Source organism: Corythoichthys intestinalis, chromosome 22, assembly GCF_030265065.1.
Source record: "Corythoichthys intestinalis isolate RoL2023-P3 chromosome 22, ASM3026506v1, whole genome shotgun sequence".
Taxonomy (NCBI): Eukaryota; Metazoa; Chordata; class Actinopteri; order Syngnathiformes; family Syngnathidae; genus Corythoichthys; species Corythoichthys intestinalis.
Window position 1 is genome coordinate 8,749,963 of NC_080416.1, and position 10,419 is coordinate 8,760,381.

Consider the following 10,419-nt stretch of genomic DNA (forward strand, 5'->3'; position numbering starts at 1 on the left):
TGTGCTCAAACCCATAAAATAATTTGGACCCAAGCGCCAGCAGAGGGCGCCATATACCAAAAAACAAGTAACAAGCGGACATTACACTGCTGTCATTTTGATCTGTTTGAGCGGGGCATGTGCGTTAATTGCGTCAAATATTTTAACGTAATTTTAAAAATTAATTACCGCCCGTTAACGCGACAATTTTGACAGCCCTAAATTAAAATAACTGCATTAACCATCAAAATGAAGTCTAACTGTAGTCTTGAAACAAATCTGAATAAGGAAAAACATTGCAATAAAATAATGCAAACTGGTTAAACTTGAGAGTAGCTGAGATGTGTCATGACAGAATATCGCTTCAATGATATCTGGCGCCATCTAGCGTCATGAATGGGGAGAGTAGCTGAGATCTGTCACGACTCATGACAGAACATCACTTCAATATCTGGCGCCATCTAGCCTCGTGAATGGGTATAATGTCTAGACCGCGAATATAAGACGGCCCCCTCTTTTTCAGTCTTATTTCAATGCAAAAAACACTTTTATATTCGGGTCAATTCGGTACTCTACCACTGAGCAACGCCACCCCCAATGTGCAAAAGTCTAAAATTTTAAAATTAAGGTCACACTCACTGGCTGCCATTGATGGAAATGGACGTCCAATCAGTTTTTGGCAATGACAGTTGAACGTGTCAAACTGAATTTCTAAAACTAATCTAATTGTAAACATGTGCCACTAACCTTCATTAAGCCAAGCAGAACATGTTTAATACCCAAAAACTTTTTGGGACAAAAAGACGGGCCAGTTTGACCTCTGACTAAATATCCAAATATAAAATGACCCCACTAATAATTTCATTGCAAAATATATGTTTAAATGTTTCATAAATACAAATGTAACTACCGTAGTTTTCGCACTATAAGGCGCACCTGACTAAGCTGCCACCCACCAAATTTGACACAAAAACGGTATTTGTTCATAAATAAGCCGCACTGGACTATAGGCCACAGCTGTCCTCAATGTATTATGGGATATTTACAACAAAAGACAGTGGCATCATAAGACCAAATTAAGTTTCTTGAAGCAATGAAGCTTTGCAGTCAAAGCTTCATGGTGGTTCATTTGGTCATCACTGCTCCCTCGGAGGAGACAACCTCTGCTGTCAGCACTGTTGTCGTCCAACATGCCTCCTAGCATGCATTGCATCGCTACAGATGTAAATAACAATCAAAATTCATGTTCTGTGCCAATTTCTTCAGTTACTGTTCTAGTTGTTTCGTTGTTGTTCCAGCAAATGATCTCACTTTTGAATGAATTTAAGATATCAAAGCTGGAGTTCATGACATAATTTGCTGGATGACACTTGGTGACATCTGTCATAAGCACTTATTATGGCGGCCGTATGACGCCATTATCAAATAAAGTGTTATCAATGAACCAAAATAAATCAACAACTAAGCCGCACTGGACTATAAGTCGCAGGATTCAAAATGAAGGAAAAAAGTAGCGGCTTATAGTCTGAAAATTACGGTATTTAAAACAGGAAAAAACAGGGCAGTTTCACTTTAAGTGTTCAATTTTAAAACCCGTCAACGTAATAACAGGAGGGTTAAGGAGCGTTTATGAAATCATTTGCTCACTACTAAAAGTTAAAAAAAACTAACAAACAAACAAAAGGCAATTTAAGAACACCCTAAATAATGTTAGAACCTCAGCAAAGGTGAAGACTGTCATCCGCTAGCTGCTTTATTGCACTCACGTGAGGCCAGGCACAATAAATAAAAGGCTTTTGTTTGGCCAGAATCAACTGTTACTACGGCGACCAATCGCTTGTAACGCAAAGTCAGCTGGCGGTGGGGAAAAAAATAGAGTTGAGAAAGCCCGACTTAAGAGGGGGTTTATGTATCGAGCCAGTGGCGGAACAAATGCGAACAGGGCTTGGGTGTGATGATCATAAACGGGCACCCTGAGTGGATCATCCGATGAGGGGGTGCTAGTGGACAATGATTGTCCGGTGTGTATGTGTTGGGATCAAGTGGATTTAAATTTTTTTTTTTTTTTTGCAGGCATCTATAGACAACTGAGTAAGCAAGGGGTAGGGGGTGCTGGCAGAGATATTCAACATTTAAAACACGATATTAGTGCTCCAACGATTAATCGATTAACCAGAGTAATTCAATTAGAAAAAAAAGCTTTGAATCAAATTTTGCTGCTTCCGAGGATTCTTTAGTGGCGTTGTAATGGTTTGTTTTGAAAGTGTTTGTATTGAGTTTTATTAAATTGGGTGGATACACTGCCCTCTAGTGGCAACAGTGAATATGACGCATCTAAAACAGCTGGATCCAGCTGCTTCCTGTTTAGACCAACATAAGGTTGTAAATTTTTGTTTGCTCTTATATGATTGTTTATGCATTCGTAACTTAGTTTAGATGTATATTTAGCCGTTTTTTGGGGGGGAATATGTGTTTGAACCATTTGTTAAGAGTAACGCTGCAACGATTAATCGATTAACTCGAGTATTCGATTAGAAAAAAATATTCGAATTAAATGTTGCTTCAAGTATTCGTTTAAAGTGGCACTGTATTAGTTTATTTTGAAAGTGCATTTAGTTTTATTGATTAGGGCTGCCTCTTTTCACATGGCTGAATCCAACTGCTCCCTGTTAAGACCAACATTAGCTAAGTTTTTGTTTAAGGTAATGTTTTTTAATGAATTCATTATTTAGTTTATAGGTATATTTATATTTTTTTGTGGGAATATGTGTCTGAACCATTTGTTAAGAGCACTGTTAAAAAAATAAATAAACTTTAGCATTACATAGCATTTAAGCTAGCGGACTTTTTCTTTGCAAGTCAGCCAATTGTTCTTATACCGTTTGAGGCTCAGCTCAGGTATTTTAATTTTTCATGTTCCTTATCAGATATATAAATATTCGATAGCTGCAGCCCAAGTTAAGAGCATTGTTTAAAAAAAAAAAAGTTTGCATTTTATAGCATTGAAGCTAGCGGACATTTGCTATGCAAGTTGGCCAATTGTTCTTTTGTTGTAGTTTGATGCTCGATTTTTTTTTTTTTTTTTTTAAACCGGTTGAGGCCAATCTCAGGTATTTGAATTTATTTTTAAATGCAAATATTGCTATTGTAAAACGAATGTTTTTTTCCCAAACAAAGCATAATTGCACCAAGTTTATTTTGTATTCACATTTAATGCTCTTTTGAAAGTGCAATTTTAGCAAGCTTTTGTTTTACCTTTCGGAAAATGTATTCTGCAACGCATTAAATGTTCCTCCTCCAATTCCTCGATTATTCGAACTAACTAGTTGATAGCTTAATCGATTACTTAAATAATCGATAGCTGCAACCCGACACTATATTACAGCTCATTTTACCATTCTGTTTGACCCTCCCCTCGCCCACTTTACGCCCGCAAACTGGGGCCATTAGTGGCCAGGGCGTGGTCAAACCCCCAGCACCCCCCTCAAAGTAATGCCCCGGTATCAAGCTAATTTTAAAAGTTGCTAAATTTCAGGAAAAAAAACAGCTTTGAGTAGCTTTTTTGATATTTATGTGATTTTTTTCTTCTGTCTTCAATTTTAAGTAGAGGTGCATGATAATTATCCGTTCGATAATTATCGGTCCGATAATAGGAATTATGACGTCATCCCAATAAATCCGATAACATAATATATTATCGGCCCTAATAATAATAATTTTGGCACAGTGTCAGATTGGGATTTGTGCTTTTGTTTCCACTCCTGTTTTTCCAGTATGCAAAGTTCAGTTACGCTCTTTGTTTTTTTTCATTATAATAATGTTCATTTCATCATGAAAATTCTGGTTTGGTCAAAGGCAAATCTAAGCTGAATCCACCACTAGTATTTTTGACCTACAGGTGTTCAAAACTCAGGTGAATATACATTGAAAAATGATATATATATTATCGATTATCGTATCGGTATCGGCCTTGAGGAGCAGGAAGTTATCGATATCGGTTTCAAAAAATGGATATCGTGCACCCCTAATTTTAAGTCATTTCTGCGTGATTTTCTGCGATTTGGGTCAATCTTTATTCCACTTCACAGCTATGAAGTTTTTATTAATAAAAAAAAAAAAATGATGTATAATAATCCCGATTTAGTCTAAAAAAAAAAAAAAAAAAACATTTTGAGTAACACAAAAAATGTGAGGTTTCCCTCCATTCCACCGTGGTTTAAAATGAAAATTTTATCAAATAAATATTGATTTGACAGTATACGGTAAAAGAAGTGATATGCGAGACATACATTTGGTTCAGTAACAGTCGTGACAGATTTCCACGTCACCTGTGGGTCAGTAGTAACAATTGCAATTGGTTACATCAGTTTTAAGCGCACTTAAGTATACAAAGTAGTTTCACAAATGTTTAAAATGTTAAACTCAGGAAAGATATGTAAGCATTGCCCATCCTGAAATTGGAAGATATTTTACATCAACATCATACGAGTAACATTCTCAAGCACATTTAAGTCACATTTTAAGCACTTTTAACACAATATGTGGTCCAGTTTGTGGGTAAAAGGTGCTTAAATCCTCATGAATATCAAGGATTAACAAAGACGATTTCAACTCGAAAAATTTCTTCTATTGCATTAAAGCAGTGCTCGAACCTCGAGGCACTCATCGGGGAGTTTCGGAGTACCTTACAGGTTAATTGAAGAAAGGCTTTTCAAAGTGCAAAAAAGATTCATCAGAAACTTGCATTAAGTTATTTGACCAATATTTTGATAATTTAATCATTTAGCGCCAATTTCTGTGTCGAATAATTTTATTTTTTATTTGCAAGTCCTGTATGATTTCACTTTAGAAACGCTAACATTATTGCCAAGTTTTTCTGCGCATTTTCTGCACTTTGAATTTAAAATGTCCGAAATTTTAAATAAACGAATGGAACTCAGGGGTCGATTTATAGGTTCTTGGGCATATTCGACTGTTTCAACTCCACTTTAGAGTTTAATAAAATGAAAAAATCTGTTTCGGTCCCCAAAATTAGAGAACTTTTTTTCCAAAAAGGATCAGTTGAATCTCATTTCATCAGTGAGGTCCTGTGTCAGTCCTCAGGTGGGCCGCCAACTCCCGCAGGAGGGCAGTCCGTCCCAGGTAGTCCCCGCGTCGCTTCTCGGCGATCACGTCCTCCAGGCTTTGGAACTCCAGAGCGTGCGAATACTTGCGCTCGCCCAGCATGACGTGCAACGTGTACGGCTGGCCGCCGCCGCGCAGCTCGCCGCCCGCCTTCAGTTCCCGGCGGCCGAAGCGGCACCAGGCGGCGAAGCCCTCAGAGTTCCGCCAGCGCAGCTCGCGGTCCTTCAGGCCCACCTACGGCGAGCCGTTTGCACCGTTTATTCTGGATCCCCAAAATCTGAGATTAATCTAACATTGATATTAAACAAATCTAGGGCTGTCCCAAACGACTAATTTCCTCCCGATTAGTCAGCAGACTATTTTTACGATTAGTCGACTAATCTATTTTTTTTTTTTTTTTTAACTACTTTAATAATGAAATTTTTGTTAAAGCTCATTTATTCACAAAATTAATACTATATATTTAATTTTATAGTATACTACTATATGTATATACACAATGATACTATATAATATAAAGTGACTAACAGTGCAGTCATGGATTACAGTAAGCAGGCCAGTGCTGTTTCCATACATATTTTCATTATATTATGTATATACAGGATGTATGTATTTTCCCCAAGTGGGAGCTTCCATGATCCTAATAAATTAAAAAATATATATATATATATAATTATACATACATTATTTCATTAAATAAAAATGCACGTTTATACGACACACATAAAGGTAACTTCCATTTTAAAAAATCGTTAGACTGTTGTATGGACTTACAATCTGCTAGCTTGTTGTTTCTTGTTGTCTTGGAAAATTATACTTGGGCGACGGCGCTTCAAGTGTTCGTTCATAGCAGACGTGCTACCGTGGTACGCGAGCTCAGCTTAGCAAAGAGTACACACAGTGGCACCATCCATATTTTCCTTGAAAATATTCCAGGCTCTGGCTATTCTGGTCCGCTTTTTTGGCTTTATGCCACTTTCATGTGTCACCAATTCTGCCCTTTTTGGTAATTGGCAGTGTTTTCAACTCCTCGCCATAGTGCATAGTGAGGAGCGAACCGGCGATTCACTTGGCTCGTTGTCGTCGGTTCGACCCATGTCCTCCTCAGGAAGGCGGCGGCGTGCATAAAAACACCGAGAGGCGTCGGATGGCTCTTTATGGATACTTTTATTGTCCTAAACAAAAGCGCAGGGGCTGCAGCCACTGAACTCCGCGCTACCCGCGCACTTTCCAAACTCACCGATCCCACTCCCTCTGTTTCGCTCCCTCTCTTTCGCTCGCCCACTTTCTTCCTCTTTGCTCAATCTGACAGTGCCGGTCACATTGAAATAACAGCGGCCCCCTTGGGGGTGTTAGTAACAACCGCTTGCATCGCGAGCGCCCGCCATTCTAAACTTTATCCGCATGTAATTTTTTTTTTAACCCGTCAAATTCGTCAATGCCCGTCGACGCATTTACGTCATCGACGACGTCGACAACGTCGACGAGTCGGGACAGATCTAAACGAATCTATTAATTTTAGACATGTGCCGAATACCGGTTTCAGGTATACTGTGGTATGAAAACGTCAAGGTTTCAAAACCGCATAATTTTTCCTTCATTCCGCCCCTAAGGTATTAGCTATTTTTTATGTCCCAAAAATGCATGGAGAAACCCCTCGCTTGCAGCTGCAAGGCTCAACCCTCCCCCACCGGTTGTTGCTCAGTGTCAGTGAGTCAGCTGTGCTACACGATGGCTGGAGGCGGCGAAACTCCTGAACTTTTTCCCACCCATCAAACAAAACGAAATCGCTGGTATGGGAATACTATAGCTACAGAAAAGTTACAGACGGCCGCGGCTTAGAGGAGGAAAGCCAATCGACATGTTAGAACATGTTTGCGGAGGGTGGCTGCCGAGGAGGCAATATCTCTAATATAATTTCACATTTATACAAAATTAAAGGTTAGTAAACACTGTCATGAACGTTTCCCACAAGCTACGAGTATTAACTCCAGCATGGTTAGTGTGTCTAGCGGTGGTAAAACGTGGTGTTTCTTTTCTCTCTAGCAACCGTCTGTGTTGAGAAAGTGTGTGTGTATTATGTAAACATGATACGAGTCATACACACGTGCTTTTTATGGAAAATAATTCTCTTATTTTTGTTCTGATGGTAATAATGTTGCTCTGTGGCTGTGGATTCATGCTCACCTAAAGGACTTTTTTAATTATTTTAATTTGGAAAAATTGAAACAAGTTTTTTTAACCCAGATATCTCAAAGTAACACATTTTAGAGTTGTAATTGCAATAATGTGATCTTTTGGCTTAAAGGTTATCATACCGGCACATGCCTAAATAATCTCAAAATTGAGCAGAGATTAATCTCGAAATACAAGGCTGAGTTTAATCGGCCATCGTCCAACTTTAATCTCAAATCGGTCTGAGATTAATCTAGTCTGTGTTTAAACCCAAACAGATCAGAGAATTAAACCAAAACCGATCCAAGATTAAGGTTCAATAATTTAATCTGTGGTCCTTCAGACGTTAATCTGCAATTGTTCCCGAGTTCAACCTGAGTTTACGCAACAATCTAATTAAAATTTAGCTACAGTCGATCTACTTTTTTTCTTACAATTTGCTCTCAATAGCTAAAATCTACTTTCGTGTAAATTTTTTATCTCCAACATAGTTCCTTAATTCTGGCTGCCATTGACAACGATTTTGGCTGACTCCGTTAAAATGGATTGGATGTCTATCACCGTCAATGGAAGTATACGAGTTAAAATACTTTTAGATGCTCACGCAAATACAAAAGGAGAAGACACACAAAGATCATTCGCAAATTGCCCCACCCACAAAACATTAAAACTCACTCAAATTGTGTGACTTCTTGTTTTTCATAAAACCAGCCTATTTCTCAAAATTTCCAATTTTAGCCCATTTTTGTATTCATACTTTGGAAGACGGCGCTATTACTATTTTTATGTACCACAAAACAAGCCGTTTTGGGAGATGCTTGGAACACATAATTTGATTTCAACTTTTGACTTCATCTGAAAATTTTTTGGGACCCTAATATGATTAAAATGAGAGTAAAAAATGTTTAAAATGATATTTCAGGCTGTAATTCTGCTAAACATTTTTTAAATTTAATAAAACTAATTGACACTCTAAAATGTGTCCATTTATGTCGTACGCTTAACATAAACACTACTGGAATTATTGTGATTTTATGACATTTTACAAATTGTGTTAACTGATAGACGTATTTTTGGATCATTAACTTATTGGCTACCACTGACGTCAGTAGACGTCCAATACATTTTAACTCCCAGTCCAAATGGATTGGACGCCTTTCGCCGTCAATAATAGTGAATGAGTGTTTAAAACTTTTTTACATTTTTCTTAAACGATAAACGACTTTTGTTGTTAACTCAAGATAACGCAATGCTGACGAGGCAGTAGGTTGTTGGGGCCCCCACCTGCTCCAGGGCGCTCTGAACGACGGCTTCGGGGTCCCGGGCTCGAAACTTGTATCGCTCGTTGACAATCCGGCATCGTCTCCCACGCCCGGCATCCGTCAGGAAGGCGCTCTTGACCTCGGCTCGGTGAAGGTGCACCACCTGGAAGTTACCTACGTAAACCGCCCAATGCGGGTACTGTCCGCCGGCCACGAACTCCACCAGGTCGCCGGCGCGGCACTTGTTGAGCAGGTTCTCCGGCGAATACACCTCCAGGGTGGACGAACGCTGGCTCTTCTCGTACACGCACTCGTCCAGTTTGTACACGGCGCACTCCACCTCCTCCCGCGGGTCGAACGGCGTTTCTTCCGGGTTCGAATTCGCCGGAGTGCCGTCCGCCGCCCCGTCGTTGTCTTTCCCGCTACTTCCACCCGGCTCGTCGTCGTCATCTTCCCCGCCGGAGAAGATGTACGACACGCCTATACGAGGACCATCGTCCCGGTCCACGCCGTGCGGGTCGACGGTGGGAACTTCGGCGTAATTTAAGCGCTCCATGTGGTTCCCCATTCGGGCCAAAAACAAGTTCCGAACCCGGGTGTCAAAACATCACCATTTAGGGCAATTTGAATCCAAGTTACGCAGCCACAAGCGTCCCAAAAAATTCCAAATGAACCTTCCGCCCCTCTCTTCTTCTAAGGTGTTTGCGTCTCACCTGCGCGTCTTTTCCGGCATCAAAGTTGGCGTGGGTTCGTCGAATAGTTCCACGCCAAAGTTGGTCCGGTTCGAACCGGTTGCTCAGCGGGCGTTTGTTCCCCTCATCACTCGATGAGGCTCACGTGCGTCTCCTCTTAAACCCGTAAAATCCTGGTTTTCCAAACCGGAAAAGAGTGACCGTGTAGCTGTTCAAATAAAAGTTGAAACCGGAAATGGATCAAAAATACAACAAAACAAAAAAACTAACAACAATGCAATTAAAATGAATTATGTTTTTACCATGTTGGTGGAATAAATGGAGGGGTTTTAATAAGAGTATTTATTTGTGCTAATTTTACACACTTTTTTAAAAATTAAGTTATAAAAAAGTAAAAAAAAAAAAAAAATAGAAATATAAACCCCAAAAATACTTTAAAAAGTAAAAGTGATTTTTTTTTAAACTGCTATGCCGATAACTTTCCCCGACTTTCTATACATGAACACAAAAAAGTACTACAATAATGTTTGAAATAAAAAGTGGGATAAATACAATTAAAATAAACATTATATATTTAAATATATATACATATAATCTATTAAAATAAAATCTATTTTGAACATGAAGTCTTTTAAAAATCTTAAAATGTAAATCTTTTAACCAAAAAAGAACACAAAAAAACCTCTTAAAAATTCATGTATAAAAAAAAAAAAACAATTAAAATACGAATTTTTTTAAAATACATATAATGTATTAAAATTACAATTAAATCTATTTTTAGCATGAAGAAGTCTTAAATCAATCTTAAAACTAATACCAAAAAGAACAAAAAAAATACTATTAAAAATGAATAAAACAAAAAGCTAATAACTAAAATGACATATTCAAAACTAAAAAAAAACAATTTATTAATATCACAATAAAATCTACTTTTGACCTGAACGGTCTTTTAAAAATCTTAAAATGTAATTCATACAAAAAAACAAAAAATACTCTTTAAAAAAAATGTGTAAAATAAAAAGTGAAATAAAATTAAAATAAACATAATATTTATAAAAATATATATTTAAAATTACAAAAAAATATTTTAACAAAGAATTTTTTTTTATCTTAAAATGTAAATCTTTAAAAAAAAAAAAAAAAAAAAAAAAGGACAGAAAAAATGCGATTAAAAATTAATGTATAAA

The 10,419-nt window shown here is 37.8% G+C and overlaps 1 protein-coding gene across 1 annotated transcript; it reads right to left on the minus strand.

The window, feature by feature from the left end:
- Nucleotides 1-3,579: 3,579 nt before the first annotated feature.
- Nucleotides 3,580-9,407, minus strand: lratd2a (LRAT domain containing 2a). Its single transcript, XM_057827176.1, has 2 exons — nt 8,563-9,407; nt 3,580-5,337 (listed from the first exon to the last, which is right to left on the minus strand). Exons 1-2 carry the CDS (start codon nt 9,106-9,108, stop codon nt 5,056-5,058), a joined length of 828 nt encoding a protein of 275 aa, XP_057683159.1. The 5' UTR covers nt 9,109-9,407; the 3' UTR covers nt 3,580-5,055.
- Nucleotides 9,408-10,419: the final 1,012 nt, after the last annotated feature.